At 40.5% G+C, this 27,423-nt stretch overlaps 2 protein-coding genes across 12 annotated transcripts in view; both read left to right on the top strand.

Annotated features, from left to right (window-relative positions):
* MAP3K20 (mitogen-activated protein kinase kinase kinase 20) overlaps positions 1-27,423 on the top strand; it is a 763,073-nt gene that overhangs the window by 54,212 nt on the left and 681,438 nt on the right. The window lies entirely within an intron of this gene.
* Positions 7,884-27,423, top strand: part of PDK1 (pyruvate dehydrogenase kinase 1) — a 72,325-nt gene continuing 52,785 nt past the window's right edge. For 6 of the 11 annotated variants that reach the window (XR_007718206.1, XR_007718207.1, XR_007718209.1 and 3 more), the window contains exons 1-8: positions 7,968-8,255; positions 10,606-10,747; positions 14,122-14,193; positions 16,417-16,601; positions 16,889-16,984; positions 18,731-18,808; positions 20,611-20,687; positions 22,604-22,702. Coding sequence is in view for 1 of the 11 variants with exons in the window: in XM_050751354.1 (XP_050607311.1) it covers positions 8,060-8,255; positions 10,606-10,747; positions 14,122-14,193; positions 16,417-16,601; positions 16,889-16,984; positions 18,731-18,808; positions 20,611-20,687; positions 22,604-22,702 (945 nt within the window). In the remaining 10 variants the exon portion in view is untranslated. Of the gene's footprint in view, positions 8,256-8,590; positions 8,783-10,605; positions 10,748-14,121; positions 14,194-16,416; positions 16,602-16,888; positions 16,985-18,730; positions 18,809-20,610; positions 20,688-22,603; positions 22,703-27,423 lie in introns of those variants that run through there. The other 5 variants (XR_007718205.1, XR_007718214.1, XR_007718211.1 and 2 more) reach the window with 5 other exon arrangements.

Raw genomic sequence — 27,423 nt, 5'->3', positions numbered from 1 at the left:
ATTGCAAGCTATAATTGCAGCACTATCAGCTTTTCCTTGTCAGCCACTTAACATTTATACAGACAGCGCCTACCTGGCTCATTCAATACCCCTCTTAGAGACCGTGTCTCAAATTAAACATATTTCAGACACAGCTAACCTATTTTTACAATGTCAACAACTTATCCGAAAAAGGACCATTCCCTTTTTTCTTGGACATATTAGAGCACATTCAGGATTACCGGGACCTTTAACACAAGGTAACGCAACAGCTGACATGGCAACAAAAACCATAGCCACAGTCACTACAGACAATTTGCAACAAGCGCAAAAAGCACATGCCTTACATCATTTAAACGCCCCCATGTTTAAACTTACCAGAGAACAAGCTCGACAAATAGTTAAACAATGCGCCAACTGCATAACATATTTACCTGTTCCCCATCTAGGAGTTAACCCCCGAGGACTCATCCCCAACGAAATTTGGCAAATGGGACGTTACTCACCACTTAGAATTCGGTCAACTAAAATATATCCATGTATGCATAGACACCTATAGTGGATTCGTCAGTGCAACTCTCCAAACAGGAGAGGCCACCAAACATGTTATAGCTCATTTATTACACTGCTTTTCTATTTTAGGAATACCCAAACAAATCAAAACAGACAATGGCCCCGGTTATACAGCCAAAGCCTTCTTACAATTTTGTAATACCCTACAAATTAAACACACCACAGGCATTCCCTATAATCCCCAAGGACAAGGTATAGTAGAAAGAGCTCATCTGTCATTAAAAACTATTATCACAAAATTAAAAGGGGGGAGCTGGTACCCCGTGAAGGGTACCCCCAGAAACATACTCAATCATGCCCTGTTTATCCTTAATTTTTTAAATTTAGACAGTCATGGAAAATCGGCTGCCGACCGTTTCTGGCATCCTGAATCTCAAAAACAGTTTGCAATGGTAAAATGGAAAGATCCACTTGATAGTTCATGGCATGGCCCCGATCCAGTTTTAATTTGGGGAAGAGGCTCAGTATGCATCTTCTCACAAAAAAATGATGCAGCCAGATGGCTGCCTGAAAGATTGGTAAGACAAATAAATCATAACCATTGTCAGTCCAGGGAAGATAAATCTCCCTGAGAAGTTCTTTCCTTCTTGTTTTTCAGAAAATGAAGCCTAACATGAAATTCCTTTGGAGAATAATCGCTCTATATAACATAGTGACAGTCTATGCAGGTTTTGGTGACCCTCGTAAGGCAAGAGAATTATTACGAAAACAATACGGCCAGCCTTGTGACTGCAGAGGGGGACAAATATCTGAACCTCCGTCAGATAGAATCACCCAGGTGACCTGCACGGGCAAGACAGCTTACCTAATGCCAAACCAGTTATGGAAATGTAAGTCTACCCCAAGAGATACCTCACCTAGCGGGCCGCTCCTAGAATGCCCTTGTAGCTTTTTCCAATCTTCTGTACATAGTTCCTGTTATACCTCCTATCAACAATGCAAATCAAGCAATAGAACATATTATACGGCCACGTTACTAAAAACACAAACTGGAGGCATCAATGACGTACAAGTATTAGGATCCACTAATAAACTTGTACAATCTCCTTGTAACGGCCAAAAAGGAAAGCCTGTTTGTTGGAGCACTACCGCCCCCATTCACATTTCTGATGGAGGAGGCCCATTAGATATTGCAAGAATTAAAACCGTCCAGAAAAAATTAGAAGAAATTCATAAAGCTTCATATCCTGAACTTCAGTATCACCCTTTAGCCCTGCCTGAGCTTAGAGATAATTTTAGGCTCGATGCCCAAACCTTCGATATCCTCAATGCTACTTACAATTTACTTCAAATGTCCAATACAAGCCTGGCCCACGATTGTTGGCTTTGTCTTAAAATGGGCCCCCCTATTCCTCTAGCCATACCTAACCTTTCATTGCCCTATGTCAATTACTCAAATGAATCCTTAGTAAATAATTCCTGTCCTATTACCCCTCCCCTCTTAGTTCAACCGATGATGTTTTCTAATTCCTCTTGCCTCTTTTCACCATCATATAATAACACTAAAGAAATTGATTTAGGCTATGTTGTGTTTGACAACTGTACTTCCATAATCAATGCCACCAACCCTTTGTGTGCTATAAATGGCTCGGTTTTCGTTTGTGGAAACAACATGGCATATACGTATCTACCTACAAATTGGACAGGGCTTTGTGTTCCGGCCACTCTTCTCCCCGACATTGATATCATCCCTGGAGATGAACCTATCCCCATCCCCGCTATTGAACATTTTATTTTTAGACCGAAATGAGCCATTCAATTTATTCCCTTATTGGCTGGACTAGGAATCACCACTGCTTTTACTACAGGAGCCATAGGCCTAGGAGTCTCACTAACCCAATATACTAAATTATCCAATCAATTAATTTCAGATGTACAGACCTTATCCAGTACTATACAAGATTTACAAGACCAAGTAGACTCGTTAGCTGAAGTAGTTCTCCAGAATAGAAGAGGTCTAGATTTGTTAACGGCAGAACAGGGAGGGATATGTTTGGCTTTACAGGAAAAGTGCTGTTTTTACGCCAACAAATCCGGAATCGTCAGAGATAAGATAAAAACTTTGCAAGAAGAACTAGAAAAGCGCAGAAAAGGCCTGGCCGCCAATCCACTATGGACTGGACTCGATGGACTTCTCCCCTATCTCCTGCCATTTCTTGGTCCTTTACTCACTCTTCTACTCTTCCTCACTCTCGGGCCTATAATCCTTAATAAGCTTATGGCATTTGTCAGACAACAAATCGAGGCCTTCCAGGCCAAACCTATACAGGTTCATTATCATCGCCTTGAGATGACTGAAAATGGTGAGTCTTATTTACCTTAATAAGACCACCTCCCCTGTGTGCTGAACTGGACAGTCAATGACGGGTAAGAGGACACTATCTCCATCGGAGCCTAAGACAGGAGGGCCGCCCTTGCTGCTGCCTTATCCCATGACGGGCCTAGAAGGTGGGGGTGAGTTGACCCAACCTAAGACAGGCGCAGTTCCCGAGGGGTTTTCTTATCATAAGAATATAAAAAGGGGGACCTGTCCGGAGCTGCACGCCCCGGCCATAGCGAATAATAATTAAGGATTAAACGCCTGAGCTATATTCATTTCCACCCCACACCTTCTCCCTAGATTTACCTTCTTCCCTGTATTAATACCACCATTAAAAGATGGCGCTCTTCCTGCTTCTTCTTCACTCACTTTTCCCGCGCCCGGGAAAATTGTTACTTAATAGCGCAAGCGCAACATGACATCCGACAGGAGAAACCGAAACTAACCTGGCCACGCCTTCGGCAATGAGATCATTTCCGCCTTAGCCCAACCCCTTCCCTTCCAAGTGTATATAAGGCAGTGCATTACCGCCATTAAACGAGACTTGATCAGAGCACTGTCTTGTCTCCATTTCTCGTGTCTCTTGTTCCCCAAATTCCCACTCCCTCCTCCAGGGCCTGCTCTGACTATCCCACGGGCCGGGATAAATTCCTCTCCTAGCTTCCTGTAAAGCTGTTCTGAGCCTTCCCTAGAGATCTCTCCTTCCACTCCAGCAGCATTTCAAAGCACTTACTCCAGAAAAAAACTATGTTTTTGCTAAATAAATCCTGGTGAATAGGATGCCCTCATATCACTACACATGTAATTACCTGAATCAAAGTACCCTTTAAAGAAAGAAGGCAAATGTATATGGAGAAAAATTATGCTTCAGTGGAATATTATGTATTGTTTAGAGCACAACTTTTCAGGATATCTGATTCACTGTCTTTGAGCTATTTTACAACTCTATAAATTGCAGATGAATGGTAACACCACACATAATTCTTACCTATACATGTGCAAATAAATTCTGTCAGGTAGAAGGGCAACCCTCCCTGATTCCCAAGGAAACAGCCAGTTTTACAGCCTTTGCAAATTTTTCTGTATTCCTGTTTTTTCACTTCTCCTTTGAACTGGCTATAATATCTTCACTGGTTCCCTCGTTTAATTAATGTATTAAATAAAATTTGACACATGTTCATTTTATAGCTGCGTGAGAGTCATTATGTCACCTTTTTTGAAAACTATCTTTCCAGCATATCAAAAAGGGTTCTAGGGCAGGAAATGATAGCACACTCAAAAGAGAAATTGATTAATTAATTAAGGGACTATTTACAGGAGTGTGGGCAGAATTAAACCTCCAAGGCTGGTGAGCACCCAATCAGCAACAGAGAAAAATTAGTACTATATCTCTAGGGATAGGAAGCTGTGGCCACCCTTGAACACAAATTATAGCCTTGAAGAAAGGTGTTGGGGGGGAAATATCATGACTTCTTTTTCCTTTTGTCTTCTGAACCTCATGAAGCCAGAGGGTACTGGGGACAAGGTGACACAGTTTACTTGTTTTCTATTGCTTTTTCCATTCCTTTCAGTCACATCAGTCCAACATGGATCATAAATTCTCAGTGAATTTACAGGGGCTGGCCCATGTCTGCTACGTAAAAATTTTTCTATAGAAGCTTACAGTGTGATTATACTTTATATCTACATATGTGTCTTAGTCTGTTAGTGGTGCTGTAACAAAATATTTCAGTCTGGGTAATTTTTAAGCAATAGAAATTAGTTTTCTTACAGTTCTAGAGGCTGGGAAGTTCAAGATCAAGGTGCCAGGATTCAATGTCTGGTAAGGGCTTTCTTGCTGTGTCCTCATGTAAACCACCCAATAGGTTTTTCTTGCCTGCTGCCCAGATAGAGCCAATTTATCAAGACAAAGAGTTTAATGCCTGTGGAGCTGGCTAAATGGAAGATGAGAGTTTTATTACTACTCAAATCAACCTCCCAGAAATTCAGAGGCTAGGGTTTTTTAAAGAGAGTTTGGCAGACAGCAGGTTAGACAATGGGGAATGCTGATTGGTTGAGTCAGGAATAAAATTATAGGAAGTCGAAGCTGTCATCTTATGCTTAGTCAGTTTCTGGGTGGGGGCCACAAGACCAGATGAGTCATTTTACTTATCTGTGTGGTTCTACCTGGTCCATTGGAATTCAGGGTTTGAAAAATAACTCAAACACCAATGTTAGGTTTTATAATAGCAATGTTATCTATAGGCGCAATTGCGGAGGTCAGTGATCTTGTGGACTCTGACTGCATGACTCCTGAGTTATAATTTCTAATCTTGTAGCTAGTTTGTTACTTATTTTTTGAGACAAGGTCTCGCTCTGTCACACAGGCAGAAATGATGCAGCAGGATCTTGGCTCACTGCAAACTACACCTTCTGGGCTCAACTGATGCTCCCCATGAAGCACTACAGGCACGTGCCACCATGCCCAGCTAATTTTGTTCATTTTCTGTCGAGACAAGGTCTATGCTGCCCAGGCTGGTCTCGGACTCCTGGACTTATGCAATCCTCCCACTTTGGCCTCCCAAAGTGCTGGGATTACAGGCATGAGCCATTGTGCCCTGCCTATATTTGTTAGTTTAACAAAGGTGTTCCGGTCCCCAGGAAAGCTGGGGGTTTGTTTCATGGAGGAGCTGTTATCTTTGTTTCAAAGTTAATATATAAACTAAATTCCTCCCAAAGTTAGTTTGGCCTATGCTCATCAATAAACAAGGGCAGCTTGGAAGTGAGAAGCAAGATGGAGTTGGTTAGGTCAGATCTCTTTCACTGTCAGAATTTTCTCACTGTTATAATTTTTCAAAGGCAGTTTCATTCACATGGTAGAAGAGATGGTAGAAACAGACTCACCCTCTTAGGCCCTTTTATAAGGCTCTGCCCTCATGACTTAATTCCCTCCTAAAGGCCCCACCTCTTAATACTACCACGTGGATAATTAAGTTTCAACATAGGAATTTTAGGGGACACATTCAGACCATAACAACAGAAAATATAGCTCTTTACTAAAGTCCTCAAAAGTTCTCTCCAGTTTCTGGACCCAGAGTCTTTGACTAAGAAGCAAAAGTTGACACCACTTAATATGTGCTTTTATATGCACATTCTCCATATATTGGTTGAAGCATGGTGAATATACTTTGGAGAAAAGAAAAAGCACTTTATACAACAGTTGATTCCTTCCTGGGGGAAAAAATCTTGCTAAAATAGTCTCAAAGTTTCTGCTGGGCCTTTGTGCTTTCACATAAATTAATGTTCAGCCGAGCATCTTGACATGCTCAGGCAGAAAGCAGCAAAATTGCAAACAGGGATTGAGGAAGCTGAATAATGGTGTGCATGATAAAGTGACAAGACTTTGGAGCTCAGGGAATAATCTAGAAGGAAGGAGAAAAGAAAGGAGGAGGCAACCTGAGAAGCTGGAGTAGAGCTGTGGAAATGTTTGATGGATTGTTTTAAGAACGTGTAATATTCAACTTAAAATTGTTTTCTTCATTCCAACTTGGGCACTGCAGAAGAAGGGTGGGAAGCAGAAGGGGGCCATTCAGCCACCAATGAGGTGGTGACACCATCAACATTCCCAAGCACATCCCATTGAAATGGACTTCAAGAAGTGTGGCCCTCGGGCACTCAGCAAAGATATCTGGAAATTTGCCAAGAAAGAGATGGGAACTCCAGAGGTGCACACTGATACCAGGTTTGACAAAGCTGTCAGGGCCAAAAGAATAATGTCCCATACCGTATCCACGTGTGATTGTCCAGAAAAACATAAGGAGAATGAAGATTCACCGAAATGTGAAAGGAAAACATGGGCCCCAAAATCACTGAGCTAAAGGGAAAATTCAAGCTGGGAACTGCTCGAGGCAAACCTGCCTCCCATTCTATTCAAAGTCATCCCTCTGCTGAGATAGATGCATATCTGATTGCCTCTTTTGGAAAGGCTTATCAGAAACTCAAGACTGCAACCATTTGTCTCACCTACCTATAACCTGGAAGCCTTCCCCCCTGCTTCAAGTTGTCTGCTTCTTACATATAGAGACGGACGTGTTCTCAACTTTGTCAAGATAAACTTTATACATTAATCGAGACTTGTCTCAAACTTTCGGGGTTCACAAAACTATGTACCCGTTACACTTTCTAAAACCTACAGTCAGTGTGGGAGAAGAACTGCTGATACTCGAATACGTCAAATAGTTACAAAACGGCCAAAAACTGTTGTTTTCTCTCAAACTTTTGGTAAAATGTGCTTCAGGGAAAACACAGGTAAGTGGTTCTGATAAAATCTTAATAAGGACATAATTTTAAAAAGCAATAATGGTAAAAATAAATCCCATTTATTATCTGGTATGTCCCCGGCATTGTGCTAACACAGATAGCTCTACTACCCATGTCAGAGCAACTGAGGCAGATACTACGCTCCTTTTTCAGGTAAAGAGATGGAGGCTCAGAGAGGTTAAAGAGCTCAACTTAAAGGCACACAGCCAGTACATGGCAGTACGTCTCTCCTCCTGGGGCCGCCGTCTCGGTGATACTATTTAGGGCCACACGTCCCACTCTTCAGCATTCGTATTTACGTACCACTGTTTGGCAAGCGGGGACTCCTGAAGCTCTCTGACCCTGAAATGTGTGGCTTGCGTCACAGAGAAGCGGTTTTAGAACGCGCTCGCAGCAGGACACCGCGGTGTGTGCAAGCGGAGGGCCGCCCTGTCCTTGAGCCTTTTGGCCGAGACTAGGAGGGCAGAGGAAGCAGGAAGGTGGGATTTGTTTCAAAAGGGCGCGGGAAGGGGACGCTCCACACCGCCTCGCCTCTTAGTGTCCCCGGTCCCGTCACCCAAAATGTACGGGGACAACTGCCACGCGCACCCCACACCTCGCCGGCTGCGGCCTGGCGCGCGCTCCTCATCTACTTCCCCGCAGGGCTGGGCGGGACTCCGGCGAGGGGGCGGGCCCCGCGAGCGCCCGCCCCCTTTTCTCTCCCCGCCTCCTTCCCGCTCTGCATCCCGCCCAGCGGCGCAGGGGGCCGGGCTCCGGCGAGAGGGGTGGGGGCCGCGCCGGTGACAGCCGCTCCCCTCCCCTGCTGCCCGCCACGTCCCTCACGTACCACTCGGCAGAGGCGCGGGGAAACGTGGCGCCCGGGCTCTGGCTTCTCTAGCGGGGCTCGGCATGAGGCTGGCGCGGCTGCTTCGCGGAGCTGCCTTGGCCGTCCCCGGCCCGGGGCTGCGCGCCGCCGGCCCCAGCCGCTCCTTCAGCTCGGACTCGGGCTCCGGCCCGGCGCCCGAGCGCGGCGTTCCGGGCCAGGTGGACTTCTACGCGCGCTTCTCACCGTCCCCGCTCTCCATGAAGCAATTCCTGGACTTCGGTGAGTGCGGCCCGGACTTCGGGCCTTTGTGCGCGGTCCCAGGCGGGGAGCTGCGGCCCCTGCTCCAGGCCCGGTCGGTGCCGGCCAGCTCTCGCCTGAGGCGCAGCCCTCCTCCTCAGTGTTTCCGCCCCCAGCGCCTTAGGTGCTTCCTTCCTCCCTCCAAGTGCCGGCGCTAGCTGACGGCGTAAATAACGGTGGGCGTGTGGCTTTGATCGTATTGTTGAAAACAAACCAGCTGGGCCGCGCGGAATGACCTCCCGCCTTCCGGCGCACGTGTGCAGGTGCGCGCTCGGCCAGGCCCCTTCCGAGGAGGCGCGCCCGCGTGGGAGGCCGAGCGTGCACACCCCCGAGGATCGCTTTTGGATTCCGCGCAGTGATGATGAATGCCCAGTTTTGCATATGCTGATTGCATAGAAATGGCGTGATGATAGGCAAGGCAGGTTATAACTGGCCCAGAGTTTCTTAGAATGTTTTCCTTGCCAGTAGCATAAATTGTTTGCACCAACAGCGCATTTCATCATCAGCAAGTAAGTCTTGAGCACGTGTTGAGTGCATGAGGACAGGATGCTGTGAAGTTTACCAGATTATCCTTGTTTTCTCGATAAGCTGTTAAACAGATTGCAGAAGGAATTGCATAGTTAGGCATTTTAACTTTTACTTCCCACTTACCTATCAAGGCAATGAGGGGAAAAGGGAAAACCTTAATGAATTCATAAAATTTGAGTACAAAGGTTATCTTCTGCATTGTGACTTCTGCATTGAATGATACCTGCATGGTTGACAACTTTGTCTTAAAACTGTGGTTTATAGTCGCATAATTTTTGGGTCAAAGCCTTAGGTTTTTGTTTTTACTTTAAAATGACCCTAGTTCGACGTAGGGGCGAATTTGGTGGTGGTCATAAGTATGCCATGAAACTTTCACAAGCTGTTTTCCTTTAATAACTTAAGTTCTACTATTGACAGTCTAGTTTTTGCTAACGTTTTCTTTGCTAAAGGAGCAAGAATAGTAAGCTTAAAATGCATTACTGGAATAGCAAGACCTTTTAGTTTAATATTAAGTGGAGCTGTTTGCCAAAGGACATTCTACAACGATTCTGCTTAGGAAGTGATATGGGATCGTGATATGGGAGTGGAGGGGTCAGGAGACTTTCCAGTAACCAGACAATTGAATAGGACCTACTTGAAGATGGTGCCAACAGGCAGTGGTGGTTTTTGCTTTCTGTTGCTTGAAAGCTTTCCTCTGCACTTACTCTTTTTTCCCGTGTGTGTGTGTGTGTGTGTGTGTGTGTGTATTTTTTAAAACTAGAAATGGGGTCTCGCTATGTTGTCCAGGCTGGTCTCAAACTCCTGGGCTCAAGCCATCCTCCCAGCTTGGCCTCCCAAAGTGAATATAGGTATGAGCCACCACACCTGGACTCCACTTACTCTTTGCTTACTGTAATTAGCATTTGTGGTTCTATATGGAATCAGTGAATCTTCATATGCAAACATCAAAATTGTACTCTTTTCTTTTTGATTGAGACAGGGTTTTACTCTGTCACCCAGGCTGGAGTGCAGTGGTGCTATCATAGGTCACTATAACCTCACTTTTCTGCCTGAGCTTCCCAAGGCTAGAATTACAGGCAAGCACAACCACGCCCAGCTGTTTTTTATTTTTTGTAAATACGAGGTCTCATTGTGTTGCCCAGGCTGGTCTTGAACCCCTGCGCTCAAACAGTCCTCAAGCCTCGGCCTCGCAAAGTGCTGGGATTATAGGCATGAATCACTGTGCCTGGCCCCCTGTTTTTAATTTATTTTTTTAAGGCTAGTCAAGTGAAACAGTGGGAGTGGAGAAAGAACAAAGAAATCTGTAACTGGTCGTAATCAATTAGTTGTAAATACCACTGCATTCAGACCACCTTAAAGTTTCTGTTTCTTAGACATTAACTCTTTTTAAAACTAGAGTTAAAAAACAGATTTTCTAAATGATAGCAGCAACAGGGTGTACAGGCTAGACTTTTCCAGGTTCTGCTGTTAATTTTATAAAGCCTTGCTCAGAAATGCTCAGTTTACCTAACTTCTAAAATGGGTCATCACTATAAGGATACAAGTTAGGGAGACAAGGTTATCGTAATTGCTGTACAGAGCCATTGGGATGTCAGTAATTGGAATGTCATAACTCTGGAGACTGGGTTATCTCATCCCTCACCTCCCACAGGCAGGGATACCTTTGCCTTCTATTCCTTGCCCCATCGTGGTGATTCTACCCCTCTGGCCTTGCCAGGTAACTGCCTCTCATTTCTCCCTGCCTCTTGCCTTCGGTTTCCTTATGGCTTTTACTTACTGCTTTACCCATCATGTTTGGTTTCAGGATCCGTGAATGCTTGTGAAAAGACCTCATTTATGTTTCTTCGGCAAGAGTTGCCTGTCAGACTGGCAAATATAATGAAAGAAATAAGTCTCCTTCCAGATAATCTTCTCAGAACACCATCCGTTCAATTGGTACAAAGCTGGTAAGATTCTCATCTTGTGTTTACAATTTGATGGAGTTGTGGACTCTATTCAAGGTTACGGCAAATGCTTTTTTTACTCTTCAGTGGAATCTTTTTTTTTTTTTTTTTTTTGAGAGGGAGTCCTGCTCTTAGGCCAGGCTGGAGTGCAGTGGCGCAATCTCAGCTCACTGCAAGCTCCAGCTCACTGGTTCAGGCAAATCTCCTGCCTCAGCCTCCCGAGTAACTGGGATTACAGGCATGTGCCACCATGCCCAGCTAATTTTTGTATTTTTAGTAGATACAGGGTTTCACCATGTTGGCCAGGATGATCTCAATCTCCTGACCTTGTGATCCGCCTGCCTTGGCCTCCCAAAGTATTGGGATTACAGGCATGAGCCACCGTGCCTGGCCAGAATCTTAAGGTAGTAGCAGTATTCTTTTTTTGTCTGGGGGCAGGTGGGGGCAAGGTATTTGGGCTTGTGCCCTGAATCCTGGACTCCACAACTCCTTGATTTTGAGAAAACCAATTAGAACTGCACTGAAATACAGATGCTAAATTTAGGATTTATGTTAGTATATCTGCAAGGATATTATGAGAAAAATGTCTACAATTTGTTGATGACTAGGTATTTATGTATATTGCCTTTAATCCCTTTAACAACCTTGCACAGTAGGTATGAATCTCTCCATTGTATTCATTGTTGTTATTTTTATTTATTTATGTATTTATTTTTTTTAAATGGAGTCTTGCTCTGTCACCCAGGCTGGAGTGCATGATCTTGGCTCACTGCAACCTCTGCCTCCTGGGTTCAAGTAATTCTCTTGCCTCAGCCTCCAGAGTAGCTGGATACAGGCACCTGCCACCACACCCAGCTAATGTTTGTATTTTTAGTAGAGACAGAGGTTTCACCATGTTGGCCAGGCTAGTCTCAAACTCCTGACCTCAGGTGATCCTCCCACCTCGGCTTCCCAAAGTGCTGGGATTACAGGCGTGAGCCACCGCTCCTAGCCTGTTTACTTATTTTTTTGAGACAGGTTCTTACTCTTACTCTGTCACCCAGGTTGGAGTGCAGTGGCGATCACAGCTCAGCTCACTGCAACCTCCACCTCCCTGGCTCAGGTGATCCTCCCACCTCAGCCTCCTGAGTAGCTGAAACCACAAGCGCGTGCCACGCCCAGCTAATTTTTGTATTTTTTAGCAGAGATAGGGTTTTTCCATGTTGCCTAGACTGGCCTCAAACTCCGGAGCTCAAGGGATTTGCCCACCTGGGCCTCTCAAAGTGCAGGGATTGTGGGCGTGAGCCATTGTGCCCAGCCTGTTTATTATTTTTAAAATGAATTTATTTTCTTTTTAGAGACAGGGTCTCCGTCACCCAGGCTAGAGTGCAGTAGTGTGATCATGGCTCACTGCAGTCTTGACCTCCTGGGCTCAAGAGATCCTACAGCCTTAGCCTCCCGAGCAGCTGGGACCACAGCCATGTGCCACCATACCTGACAAATTCTTTTATTTTTTGTAGAGATGGGGTCTCACTTTTTTGCCCAGGCAGGTTGTGAACAGGGCTCAAGCAGTCCTCTTACCTTGGCGTCCCAAAGTGTTGGGATTACAGACATGAGCCACTGCACCTGGCAGGTTAACTCTGTTTTACAGATGAGGATGCTGAGGCACATAAAGGTTAAATCTTTTGCATAAGGCAGTACCGTTGATAGTGGAGTTGGGATTCAAACTCCCATTTGTCCATCTCTGCTATACCATTCTATAGTCAGAACAATGAAATATATGAAAGGGTATATGTATTTTTAATAAACTGTATTTACTGAAGGGTATCTTTTTATAAATTACAAAAGTTAAAACGTTTATTTTTCTGTTTTAAAACAATTAGAAGTTTTTGGAATTGTGTAGAAAAAGTGTGATCTATTCCCAAAGATGACTAGAGATGTTAAGGGTATACACTCATGGAGCCACCTATATACAGCCTTTGTTAATGTTATTGCTTTAAAAGTGTTGTTCTTTTAAGCACTATACACTTCAAATGAATGAGCTGCCTAGAGTTAAGTCTTAAATGGAAGAAGTTTAGCTGCAGGGCATTTCCCAGTTATGATTCATGGAGATTCAAGTTTTCTTTTTGTAGTCATTATAGTGTATGGGAGAAGTTGATCTAATCTCGATTAAAAAAAGCAAAAGAAGTATGATTGCTATATATGTGATAATCAGATGCTATCTAGTCCAAGTATGGAATAGTTATAAGTGTGGCTTAAATGGGAAGCATTTGTTTAGGAATTATGATAGGATATAAAGGAGAAAATATAATCCATGGAAGATTTTTCCTGTTTTTAAAAAATTCTTCATTAGAAGTAGAATATGCTGCTTTTTGAAGCTTATCAGTCATGAAGTCTGAGCGGTATCTGTTGTAGGTACTCAGCTATCTCTTGGATGGAGAGCGTAGTTGTTCTTACCAATAAAGAGGAAATTAAGGGTTAAAGCAAAGCAGCAGCGGCTATCAGAATCCCTTAACTTTGGAATGCATTAAGACATGCTGCTTGTCAGAAACAGCTTTCCAAACCAACAGATGGAATTACAGGTTTTTAAAGCACTTTCATTGCTCCTAGATGCCTGTTAAGTTAGGGCAGTTGCAGATTAAGTGCTTACAGCTAAGTAATAGTTCCCTTACACTGTCAAAGAAAGTAATTCAGTGGTAGCAAGTTATTTTTAGCTCTGGCCCGGCAGTGCCATTGTACTTGCCTGCACGACCATCAGAAAATCATTTGGCCTTCTTTATTTTGCTCATATCTTAACAGATGCTTTGATACCTTGAATTATTAGATGAATTTAAAATCTACATTTTTATGACTTTTGTATTTTTTGTTCAGTTTAAAAGAACCATATAGTAGATTATAGGCTATTAATAAATACTTGTTAGTTGGACATAACCACGTAAAATTAAGGTTTTAAAGCATAGATATTTAAGATAGAGTCTCAGAGCAAGAGAGGCTGTCCTCCTTTTACCGATAATAAGACAAATTAAGTCATTTGTCCAAGATCACATAGTTATTGGTGACAGAGTCAGATCTCAGCATAATCAGTATGTATACTGTAATGTACAGTGGTAAATTAAAAAAAAAAATTAAAAGCCATTTTAGGATGTAGAACTTAGAATAGAAAATCTTAAAATTCTTAAACTTGACCTATGCTTTTAGGAGAAAATGTGTACCTTCTACTATTTGTTCCCAGCACTTTTCTCGAATGTGCATGGGTGTAAAAATTCTACTTCAACCATAATTTATAGCAGTACTCTAAATTAAAAATTATAAAATGCTAAAAATAGCTTTTGAGCTAAGTTTCATGATAACTTTCAGAATATAAAAGAACGAACTTATCCTCTTGATCTGCATTTTAGGTATATCCAGAGTCTTCAGGAGCTTCTTGATTTTAAGGACAAAAGTGCTGAGGATGCTAAAGCTATTTATGAGTAAGTTCACTATTTTGACCCTATTCTTAAACCTATTATTAGGTCAATTAGGGGAAATTGATTAACTTTTAGGTTTCTGCTACTTTACAACATGTGATATATGTGACTATAGCAGCCCATACAGGCAGGATAAATAACCTAATCATTAAATTTGACTAGGCATAAGAAATGCTTCGCATTCCTCTTTAACAAAAGACAAAGTTCAGGTGTGATGATAAATGGAAATGTAGGTGTGGCCTCAGTTGCAGTTGGATTGTTAACCTGGAGGGTGCATGCTCTTTCTAATGGACAACCACCTTCAGCCCCAGCTGATCTTTGCCGTGTTAAAATACTGCTCATATCATCTGATTGTTTTCTGATTTTAAAGGAAAGCTACAAGTCTAGGTTTGTAATGTAAAATCTCTTGCTTTTGAAAGATTGGCAGCTAATTAAAACATTTTTTAAAACATAGAAGGCCTATGAAACATGGTTGCAGGTTTCTAGTTTATTCTCTATGGCCTGTAAGATGTCAGTAATATGACAAGTTTAATAACCCATATACCGGAATTGGTAGACCAAAGTATTTGCCATATGCAGCTACCTGCTTATTGCAGTGAAGGGCACCGACAATGTAATGACCATCTCTTGTCTTCAGTTAGTTACACATGTTTTTTGGACTGTCTTTAAAGGGAACAGTAACACTTCATTTTTTTAAACATGATTTTAATCTGAAAATAACGTTCAGCAAGAGTTTACTCCTTGCTTAGGTATTGAGCAGACTTTACATGAATGATGTTTTTTAATCTTTAAAACAATTCATTGAAATAATGCTGTTTGTGCACAAAGAGGGCATGTAGCTTAAGGTTACATAGTTAGCACATGGTAGAATCCAAGCAGCCTTACTTTAGAAGTAAACATGCTATAGAGCCTTCTGAAAACAGTCGTTCAGAGCTGTGGAAAATAAGTAGTCAAGCAGAATAATACAGCTTTGTGTTTCTTTTAAGAAAAAAGAAAAATAAATAAAGGAATGACTAGAATGATGAGTTGTTTGTTGTTTTCGAAGAGTTTTGTTGTTTGTATTTTGGTTTAACAGTCTTGTTTTGAAGCTTGTTACTAACTAGGAATTCCAAAAATGTTTTAAGCAGTGGAAACATCATTGGAATAAGTTAATAGTACTCAAGATGATGACTTTGAATAGGAAAACACTCATTTGGAAGTGTAAATTCAGATGGGTTATGTTAGAAAATTGGTTTTGTTACTGCATAATTAAGACTTCTTGGGCCGGGCACAGTGGCTTATGCCGGTAATCCCAGCACTTTGGGAGGCCGAGGTGGGCAGATAGTCTGAGGTTGGGAGTTCAAGACCGGCCTGATCAACATGGAGGAACCCCATCTCTACTGAAAATACAAAATTAGCCAAGCGTGGTGGTGCATACCTGTAATCCCAGCTACTGAGGAAGGCTGAGGCAGTAGAATCGCTTGAACTTGGGAGGTGGAGGTTACAGTGAGCCAAGATTGCGTGATTACACTCCAGCCTGGGGAAAAAGAGCAAAACTCCATCTCAAAAAAAGAAAAAAAAGATTTCTTTTCTCTTTTGTCTTTTATTTAGTTCTTTAACCATGCAACGTCTTCTAAGTGACAGAAATGGGAAGGCTACTAGATGATTTGAAGATCTATCTTTTAATACAATTGTTTACTTTTCCTCTCCCATTTTATAAACTCATAGGATAAATGAAATGATAATTCTTTTTTCGTTTTTCTGTCCTAAGTGTTTCCTTCTCTCTTTGAACCCTAGGGAATAGTTCTAAAACAGGCAGGCTTTATTGGCTCATTCATCTTGATTCCTTGCAGAGCAGAGCAGGTGTTCCCTAGAGGCAAGTGCTTTGTCTTCTCCTATGCAGAATATCTCTGGAATACCATCCTCTTAGCAAGTGCTCAGATAACCTTAGTTGATAGCAGTTAAAACCATTAACATTTTTAGGATTATGTTTTGTCACAGCCTTACTCTTAGGAAACCAAGAAAATAATTACATTTTGAAAGTTTTATTTTGGAGGTCGTTATACTTCCATAGATTTGGTATATTTTATGATTTGAAATACATTTAAATAAGTATAGGAAAACATGAACTGATTTTCCTTTTAGTAAATTAGGGATTTTTGTCTAGCATAGTTGGTTAAACTTACATTTTTGTATTAAGTTTACTTGTCAAAATATTTGGCTGTTTTGACAGATGGGTTTGTTTAGCTTTACAGATACTGTGATACGGATCAGAAACCGACACAATGATGTCATTCCCACAATGGCCCAGGGTGTGATTGAATACAAGGAGAGCTTTGGGGTGGATCCTGTCACCAGCCAGAATGTTCAGTACTTTTTGGATCGATTCTACATGAGTCGCATTTCAATTAGAATGTTACTCAATCAGCACTGTAAGTGTCCTGAGTCAAGAGAAGCAGCTAAATGAGATGTGTTGGCATATTTTAAATGTATTTAGGAAACTTCCATTTAGGTAGAAAATTTAGTTTTACCTTTTGGCTAATTAAGAGAAGTAAATAGACTGCCATCAAGAAAGGTATTTTTATTGAATGTAAAATACTGTGTTTATCCTAAAGGCAAATATTTGTTCTACTGTTTGGTACAATTTAAACACTATTCAGATTTGGAAAAGAGCATTAGGTAGTTTAGCTTATTTTGTTGGTTTTGTCTTTTTGGATAGCTTTATTGTTTGGGGGAAAAGGCAAAGGAAGTCCGTCTCATCGAAAACACATTGGAAGCATAAATCCAAACTGCAATGTAGTTGAAGTTATTAAAGGTAAATACTGACATTTCTCTTTACAAAAAAGATACAAAAATCAAAGTTACTGTTATTTCTTACTATTAAACAACTATTTGTATCATGAGATAAAATGGTAGGCACAAATGCATGGGTTTGAAAATAACCTTATAGTATTATTTGTGCATTATGTATAGGATGACTATTTTATTGATAGAATTATAGATAGGCAAAGTTTGGTGATACTATAGAGGATATCTTTTTTGTTTTGTTTTGTTTGAGACAGAGTCTCATTCTGTTGCCCAGGCTGGAGTGCAGTGCTGCGATCTCAGCTCACTGTAGCCTCTGCCTCCTGAGTTCAAGCGATTGCCTTGCCTCAGCCTCCCCAGTAGCTGGAGTTACAGATGCTCAACACTACGCCTGGCTAATTTTTGTATCTTTAGTGCAGATAGGGTATTACCATGTTGGCCAGGCTGGTCTGGAACTCCTGCCTGCCTCGGCCTCCTGAAGAGCTGGGATTACAGGCGTGAGCCACTGAGCCCAGCTGAGGGTATCTTTCACTTAAAAAAGATTTCAAGTCCCTGCTCCCCTGTTTCTAATTCCTTGCACTATGAGCAGTAATTCGTAACAGGTTGGTTTGAATCCTTTCACGCTTTTTTCTATTTATACCACTTGTACACATACACAATTGATATTGGCCTTACATTGTTGTTTTTAGAAAATGGGGTGCTCTGTGATTTTTCTACAAGTTTGCAGACATCTTGCTGTTCAGTACATCTGGATATACCCCAAGATTTTGAATGGCTGTATGGAATGTATCAGTATGTATTAATTAATTCTCCTGTTGGCGTACATTTAGGTTGTTTTAATTTTTTTGTTACCACCAATACCAGCAGTTCTGCTGTGAACATCCTTAAATACATGCTTACTTTTGCTAGTATTTTAGAGGGTAAGATTCCTAGAATTAAAAACATTTAAATGCATATAAAATTTTGGTATCTCTAAAAAGGTATCAAACAGTGGATAAGAGTATTTCCTAACCAACTCTTAAGTTTTGTTATATAGATAGGAAATATTTTCTTCAACCTGTTATTTTTCTTTTTTTGCATTGTCGTTGGTGTCTTTTTAGCATATACACTTCTACATTTTTTTGTAGTTATATTTGTCATTTATTGTTTATGGCTATTCAGCTTTGTCATGTCACACTTAGACTTTCCCTGGGCCAGGTGCAGTGGCTTATGCCTATAATCCCAGCACTTTGGGAGGCTGAGGCGGGTGGATCACCTGAGGTCAGGAGTTCGAGACCAGCCTGGCCGACATGGTGAAACCCCACCTGTACTGAAAATTCAAAAATTACCTGGGTGTGGTGACACATGCCTATGTAGTCCCAGCTACTTGGGAGGCTGAGGCAGGAGAATCACTTGAACCGGGGAGGTGGAGGCTGGAGTGAGCTGAGATAGCACCACCACACTCCAGCCTGGTTGACCAAGACTCTGTCTCAAAAAAAAAAAAAAAAAAAAAAAAAAAGAGAAAGACTTTACCTGGTTGGGGGCCTTGAGCCCAGGAGCTGGAGACAAACCTCAGCAATATAGCGAGACCATGTCTCCACCAAAAAAAAAAAAAAAAAAAAAAAAAAAAAAGCAGAGACTTTCCCTAAACTATCAAAGTATATTTTCTTCTGTAGAGAGTTTAAGACTTTCATTTGTCAATACTATTGCCATCTTAATGCATGAAAGGGAAGTATATTTATTAAATCCTTTTTTGTTTTGTTTTGATTCGCACTAGATGGCTATGAAAATGCTAGGCGTCTGTGTGATTTGTATTATATTAACTCTCCCGAACTAGAACTTGGAGAACTAAATGGTAAGCCTGATGTTGTCTTTTTCTCAGTGATTAGTGCGTTGATTACTTCATAAGGGATAAGAATTTAAATGTTTTAATGGAAGATGACTTTTTTCATCAAATTCATTGGATATGAAGGCTAAAGGATAGTAATCATGTAAAAAGTGTATCTATAAATATATATGTAATTTAGTCAGATTCTTTATGAAAAAATTTGGCTTTTTGTGCCTCATTTTCTTTATTTTTAATTGATAACTTTGATTCTTTGCTTATTTTTAATTTTCTGTTTAGTCATAGAAAAAATGATGCCAAGAAAGTTACATTTGACTTTTACATGCACTACAATAATGTAAGACTTACCCTTTTTCTACTTCCTGAGTTACAAATAATTTTCTGTTGTTGAGGACATAGAAAGACTGGGTTTGTAAAAGAGGAAAGAAAGATGTTCATCTATTTGAGAATGTGTTTGTCTCTGATGGTTTTCTTTTTACCCTGATGAGTGCCTTTTGGATAAAAAGGGTTTCGATGCCTTGAAGGAGGATTGATGAGTCTCTTTCCTGAAGGCATGGTAGTTTGACAGAGAAAAACATTTCCTAGGATGACACTTTAAGAAGGTGTGGTGGAAAGAATAAAATGAAATAGGCTTTTACTGAGCTGTATTCTGGACCTTAGAGTGAGAGAGCAGTGAAGTTACGCAATTGAAAATAGCATTGCCTGGTGGTTTTCTAAAGCCATATTAACTCTTTTGAGCCATGATGGTAGCATAGCATTTGGTAAATAACAATCACAATGTACAAGTGATAGTTTGCAAACCTGAACTGCTGTGAGCAATTTCCAGATATCCCATTCTTGTTCCCAAGGGGGAGTTTATTCAGAGGAAGGTCTGATTTATTGGTTGAATTAGAATTCTAAGATATCATGAATCTTAATCATTTGTTCTACTAAATGTCTGTTTTATACACACCCCTATCACCACCCCCAGTGGGGCTCCTGTTAAGTGTTTAAATGTAGAATTAATTACTGTCTCGAGAAATTGATGCTAGCTCATATTTTTTTATTCAGCTTTATATCCATCGAAATGCCTGAAATAAACAATATTCCGCCCAGGTGAAACATTTTGAAAATGGCTTAAAGAATGTATGGGCTGGGCGCGGTGGCTCACGTCTGTAATCCCAGCACTTTGGGAAGCCGAGGCGGGCAGCTCACAAGGTCAGGAATTTGAGACAAGCCTGGGCCAATATGGTGAAACCCCATCTCTACTAAAAATAGAAAAATCAGCCAGGCGTGGTGGTGGGTGCCTATAATCCTAGCTATTTGGGAGGCTGAGGTAGGAGAATTGCTTGAACCCGGGAGGCAGAGGTTGCAGTGAGCTGAGATTGCACCACTGCACTCCAGGCTGGGTGACAGAGCAAGACTCCGTCTCAAAAAAAAAAAAAAAAAGAATAACAATGTATGCATGTGAATTGGACTGTGGAATTTATGGACTTTAACACTTCTCTATTTGGAAAGTAAAATTCCTACCCAACAGTTGAGCGATCTTTAAAAAGACTTTACCATCCTAGAGAAAAATGGTTGCATGGGTTGGTTCGATTGTTACACAAGATTGTGAGAAATGACCACAGGACTCTTGTCATCGTCAGTTGTAAATACTTGTGGGTATGGGTTCAAACACTAATACATTGAAGAAATGGTGTAGCGTTCTCCCCCAGATTATACTGTCCTCCGTAGTTAATGTTTTCTTTTCATCACTACACAGTTTTTTCTTAAAAATGCTTTAAAGCACATCTCTCTGTACTTTCATATTTTTCTCTTCTGCTCTGTAGCAAAATCACCAGGACAGCCAATACAAGTGGTTTATGTACCATCCCATCTCTATCACATGGTGTTTGAACTTTTCAAGGTTTGTAAAATAGTATTACATAACCTTTACCAGTACTTTCCTGAGGTTAGGAATCTGCTCTGAAAGCCAAATATTCCACTAGGTTCTCGTATTAAGAAGTGCCATTTCATGTCAGTATCGTATCACATTGCTGGAGATCAGCCTTTTATCAACACAGGGAGACACCTCCCTGTAGTAGTGAGCTCAGACTATGGAGTCAGAAAGACCTGGGTTTGAATCCGAATTATGGCACTTAATATGTGTGTGACCTTGGGCAAGTCACTCAACCTTTCTGAGCCTCAGTTTCCTTTTCTGTAAAACAAGAATACTGTCCAGGATTGTTTATGATGATTGGGAATAACATACTAAGTGTCCAGTACAGTGGCAACATATTACATATAGATAATAAAGTTATCTTTACATTTTTAAACAATATTTAGACGAGTGATTCTCAACTTGCTACCCTCAAAGGACCAGAATTCTTTTTTTGGTCTGGCTTTTCTTGGGAGGGGGAGGTCATTTATATTGACTTACAGGGTTTTTGCTGTTATCTTTGCTCTTTACAACAAATTTTGAAAACAAATTATGCTAGTAATATTGAGAGTATCTTTTTTCCCTGCCCATGATACTTGCTGGTTGACAGGAAAATGGGTGAGGAGTGAGGGGCACAGGTCCTGGTGGGTGAAAACGACTGCCCTCCATCAGAAGCTTGTAGTCTCTCTTTAGTTCTGTTTCATCAGCCAGCAGCAAACTAGAAGAGAGAGGGGGTGGCTTTCAATCTGATAATGTAAAGGAAGAGTGCACTGAAACATAGAAAAACTGACCAAATATCTTAGAACACCACCAAAATGTTCTTTCTTCTAAGACAGCAAAAACGTATTTAATACCTTACAAAATCTTTTCAAAAATATTTATTTTATTTTTTGTAGCATTGAGGTCTCACTCTGTTACCCAGGCTGCCCTTGAACTCCTGGCCTCAAGCAGTCCTGCCTTGGATTCCCAGTGTTGAGATTACAGGCATAAACCACTGCACCTAGCCCCAAAATCTTTTTATCCAAGTTGTTAAACAAGTAGTGATGGGCACTTAAAGCATTAACACGAATTTTTTCCTTGAAATTCCAGTGGCATAAAGATCTTGTGCCCTATGATTGAGGCATTCCATATTATATTACATATTGTTCATAATGTCAGTAATAATGGCTTTCACCTGGAACCTAATCTTAAACTGCCTGTGATGGAAATGATGGAATCTCCTCCATAAGGGGACTCAATTGCAATTGCTGTGCCAGGGCCACACACACTTACTGCCAAATTCAGATGCCTTTTTAGTTACATTTAGTTTGTATTATTTTCTACTGCAATGCTGAATGTCACGATATTGTTCAAGGCTTCTGATATGTTGGCACTGTGTACCCTATTTCCTTTAGAAAGTAGTCAAAGCAGCTTTACAGTGTCAGTACCCTTAATTTCAAGCTAGAGATAAAGGGATTCATTGCTCCATCAAATACGACCATCGCTGTTACTACTATATGAAAAAATTACTTTTCTTTAAAGAAATGTATGACAGTTTTTTAAATAGTTCTGAAAATAGAGCTGAAACTACATTTTCAGAAATGTTTTGCCCATCATTTACTAAAATTATAAAAGTGTTTGAACAGAGTTTTCTGCTTTAATGTAACTAGTTTAAAGTGTTTTGAAGTCTGACTTTGGAAAATATGCAGAATTTAGTTGGAATCTTTAGGTCAGAATATCCTTTAGATCCCCCCCAAATTGACTCCATTAAAAAAAAAAAAACTTTAAATGTGGTTGTAAGAATTGTGATTCTTTGGCATATTTTCATCAAATTTAAAAACTTCAAATAGTGCATATGTACTTGAAAATTATACTTTGTCCTTTCTAAAAAGCTGTATTTTTAATACAACCCTAATGTGTTTCAGAATGCAATGAGAGCCACTATGGAACACCATGCCAACAGAGGTGTTTACCCTCCTATTCAAGTTCATGTCACGTTGGGTAATGAGGATTTGACTGTGAAGGTAAATGTGTTTGGTGGTTTGTTTTTTTTTTTTTGTAATTGATGTACAGACATGCAAAGGTAACCATACGCATAATTTTTAAAAGACATAATCTCTTAGGGGAAAAGAATCTTGTCTGTAATAGATAATAAGCACATTGCTTCATTGAGTTGGTGGATTATAGTTACTCCTTGAATCTTTTCTAGTCTGGTTCCCCATCCAGGTGATTCAAGTTAAAATAAATCTTGGAGACAGACAATTTATCATGAATATCTCTTTGATAAGATCTAAAATATTTGGATAGTTGCAGTATTATGGAGATAGTATTTAATATATAATTTAAAAATTTTAAAACAATGCTTTTTAATCTAGTTTGTTTTATTTGATTCTCATAATGCAGGTAATTTTATCCTCACTTTTACAGGTGAGTAGACTAAGACATGGTGATTAGCTCAGGATCACACAGGGCATAAATACCATGGGACATGATATCCAGTCTTCTGTCCCCAGGACTAGACCTTTTCTATTACGTTGTTCAGGTGGCTCAGTTTCTTCTTTTAAATTTTATTAAAAATTGTTTTCTGTCACCCAGGCTGGAGTGCAGTGGTATGATCATTGCCCACTGTGACCTCGAACTCCTGGGCTCAAGCGATCCTCCTCCCATAGCTTCCAGAGTAACTGGGACTGCAGGCTGCAGGCATGCAAGCCTGGCTAATTAAAATAATTTTAGGGGGTAGAGACTAGGTCTTACTGTTGCCCAGGCTGATCTCAAAACCCCTGGTCTCAAGTGATCCTCCCACCTTGGCCTCCCAAAGCACTAGTATTACAGGTGTGAGCCACTGTGCCTGGCCCTACTTTCTTAAGAGTATGATAGTGTTTTTCTCTTTTAATAATCACTAAAAATTTATATTAAAGTAATAAATGCAGAGACTATAAAAAATCAAATGTGTCAGTTCCTGGCCCTTTGTGGGCCTCATTACTCCGAGTTACTCAGAGATTCCTAGTCTTTCTTTTTTCGAGATGAAGTCTCGCTCTGTCACCCAGGGTGGAATGCAGTAGTGTGATCTTGGCCCACTGCAACCTCTGCCTCCCGGGTTCAAGCAATTCTCCTGCCTCAGCCTCCCAAGTAGCTGGGACAACAGGCACCCGCCACCACGCCTAGCTAATTTTTTGTATTTTAGTAGAGACGGGGTTTCACCATATTGGCCGGGCTGGTCTCGAACTCCTGACCTTGAGTTGTCCACCTGCTCACCCTCCCAAAGTGCTGGGATTACAGGCATGAGCTACTGCGCCTGGCCTAATGTTTACATTTTAAACAGTAAATATTACCTTTCTGTTATAGTAGTTGAGGAGTTAGCTCTCTTTAATAGAGCACCTGCTCCCCTCCCCTAGCCCAAGGGCCACTTTCCCTGTACTATCATCCTAATATTTAAGTTTGTATATGAAATTCCAAGTTGAGAATAATCATCTTGCAAAAGTTTGAAGGCATCCGTTGTTCCTTTTTTTAAAAGGTACAATTCAGTGAAATTCATAAGGTTATTCAAATATTGCCACTGTCTCATTCTAGAACATTTTCATCAGTCCTAAGAAAAAACCCAGTACTCTGTCAGGCACAGCGGCTCATGCCTGTAATGTCGGCACTTTGGGAGGCCAAGGCGGGCAGATTCCCTGAGGTCAGGCGTTTAAGAGCAGCCTGGCCAACATGGTGAAACCCCATGTCTACAAAAAAATACAAAATTAGCTGGGCGTGGTGACAGGCGCCTGTAATCCCAGCTATTCAGGAGGCTGAGACATGAGAATCACTTGAACCCAGGAGGCAGAGGTTGCAGTGAGCCGAGATCGCACCACTGCACTCCAGCCTGGGCGACAGAGCAAGACTCCATCTCAAAAAAAGGAAAATACCAGTACCCATGAAGTCACTTCCCGTTTTTCTCTCTTCTAGCCCTTAGCAACCACTAATCTATTTTCTGTTTGTGTATTTCTCTTTCTGGGCGTTTTATATAAACTTAATCATGCAGTATGTGATCTTTTGTTACTGACTTCTTTCACTTACTATAATGTTATAGTATGCATTTGTACTTCATTCCTTTTTATGACTGAATGATATTCTGTTATATGGATATAACACCTTTGGGTTATGCATTCATCAGTTGATAGACATTTGGTTCCTTTTTATTTTTTGGTTATTATAAATAATACAGCTATGAACATTTGTGTACAAATTATTGTGTGAACATGTGTTTCAGTTATCTTATGTATATACCTCGGGATTGAATTGCTGAATTATAGGAAACTCTGTTTAACTTTGAGAAACTGCCAAACTGTTTTCCAAAGGACCTGCACCATTGTGCATTCTCATCAACAATATGTAAAAGTTCCTGTTTTTCCTTGTCCTTGTCAACAATTGTAGTCTGTCTTTTTTTATTATAGACATTATTGTGAGTGTGAAGTGGTAGCTCATTGTGGTTTTTATTTGCATTTGTCTAATGACTGATGTTGAGCATCTTTTCATTTGCTGATTAGCCTTTTGTGTATCTTTGAAGAAATGCAGATTAAGATCCTTTTTTCAGTTTTAAAATTGGCTGTTTGTCTTTTATTGTTGAGTTGTAAGGGTTCTCTCTCTTATGTATATGTATATATATAAGGATTCTGTGTGTGTGTGTGTGTGTGTATATATATGTATAGGGGTTACTAGTCCCTGATGAGATGTATGATTTGCAAGTATATTCTCCCATTCTATGTGTTCTTTTCACTTTCTTGATAGTGTCCTTTGAAGTACAAAGTTGTGTTGTTTTGTTTTTTGCTTTTTAAAATAGAAATGGGGTCTTGCTATGTTGCGCAGGCTGGTCTCGAACTCCTGAGTTTAAGCAGTCCTCCCACCTTGGCCTCCCAAAGTGCTGGGATTACAGGTTTTGAGGCACCACACCCAGCCAAAGTTTTTAGTTTTGAAATTTTTCAGTTTTCTTTTCACATTGCATGTGATTTCAGCCTTATGTCTAAGAAGCCATTGCCTACTCCAAAGTCTTGAAAATTTATGCCTATGTTTCTGAGAGTTTTATAGTTTTAGCTTTTACATTTAAGGTCTTTGATCCATTTTGAGTTAATTTTTGTACATGGTTTGAGGTAAAGGTTCATCTTCATTCTTTTGCATGTGGATATCCAGTTGTCCCAGTACCAATTGTGAAAAACCTATTCTTTCCGCATTCAATTGCCCTGTCACCCTTGCCAAAAATCAATTGCTCGTGAATGTATGGGGTTTATTTCTGGATTCTCAGTTCTATTCCATTGATGTATATATCTCTCATTATGTAAGTACTTAATGCTTGTCTCAATTATTGTAGCTTTAAGTTTTGAAATTTGCAAGTGTGAGTCCTACAACTTCTTTTTCAGGATTATTTTGGCTATTATGGGTTCTCGCATTTCCATGGGTTTTAGGATCAGCTTGTCAATTTCTGCAAAAAACAATGCCAACTAGAATTTTGATGGGCATCATTTGGGAAGTGTTGCCATCTTAGAGTTAACAATATTAACTCTTCTAATTCATGAACACAAGACATCTTTACACTTATGACACAGGGCATCTTTATAGGTCTTCTTTGCTTTCTTTCAATAATGTTTTGTGGTTTTTAGTGTACAAGTCTTGGACTTTTAAATTTATTCCTAAGTATTTTATTATTTTTAATGCTATTATAATGGAATTGTTCTCTTAATTCCATTTTTTGGAGTGCTTTTTGCTAGTGGATAGGAATATAACTGATTTTTTTTGTACTGATCTTGTATCCTGCATCCTTGCTAAATGTCTTCATTAGCATGAATAAATTTTTGTGGATTACTTAGAATTTTCTATATAAATGATCATGTCTCTGCAAAAAGATGTAAGTGTGGCTAGTGCAGTGTTGAATAGAAGTGCTGACAGGAAACATCCTTGTCTTTTTTCTGATCCTAAGGGGGATAACTTCTTGTCTTTCACCATTAAGTATGATGTTAGCTCTGATTTTTTTCATAGATACCCTTTATCAGATTGAGAAAGTTTGCCTCTATTCTTAGTTTGAGTGTTTTTATCATGAAAGGATATTCAATTTTGTCAAGTGCTCTTTCTGTGGAGATTGAAATGATTGTGTGGTTTGTTCTTTGTTCTATTAAGTAGTGTATTACATTGCTTTTTCTACATCAAACCAACCTTGCATTCTTGGGATAAGTCTCAATTTTTTTATGGTTTATGTTGTTTTGTTGAGGATTTTTACATTGATGTTCATAAGGTATGTTTATTGGTCTGTAGTTTCTTGAGATGTTTTAGTTTTAGTATCGGGATGACACTGGCCTTATAGAATGAGTAGGGAATTTCCCTCTCTTTCTGTATTTTGGAAGAGTTTTTGAAGGATTGGTATTCTGTCAGTGTTTGGTAGAACACAACAGTGAAGACTTCCGGGCCTGAGCTTGTCTTTGTGGGAAGATTTTTGATTACTAGTTAAATCTCTATTTGTTATTTATTCAGATTTATGGATAGATATTTATAAACATAAATAATAGGCCAGGCACAGTGGCTTATGCTTGTAATCCTAGCACTTTGGGAAGCCAAGGCAGGTGGATCACCTGAGCTCAGGAGTTTGAGACTAGAGTGGCCAACATGGCAAAACTCCATCTCTACTAAAAATACAAAAATCAGCCAGGCACAGTGGTGTGTGCCTGTAATCCCAGCTACTTGGGAGGCTGAGGCAGGAGAATCACTTGAACCCGGGAGG

Source organism: Macaca thibetana, chromosome 12, assembly GCF_024542745.1.
Source record: "Macaca thibetana thibetana isolate TM-01 chromosome 12, ASM2454274v1, whole genome shotgun sequence".
Taxonomy (NCBI): domain Eukaryota; kingdom Metazoa; phylum Chordata; class Mammalia; order Primates; family Cercopithecidae; genus Macaca; species Macaca thibetana.
The sequence above is the reverse complement of the archived record's forward strand: the minus strand, read 5'-3'. Positions and strand labels throughout refer to the sequence as shown.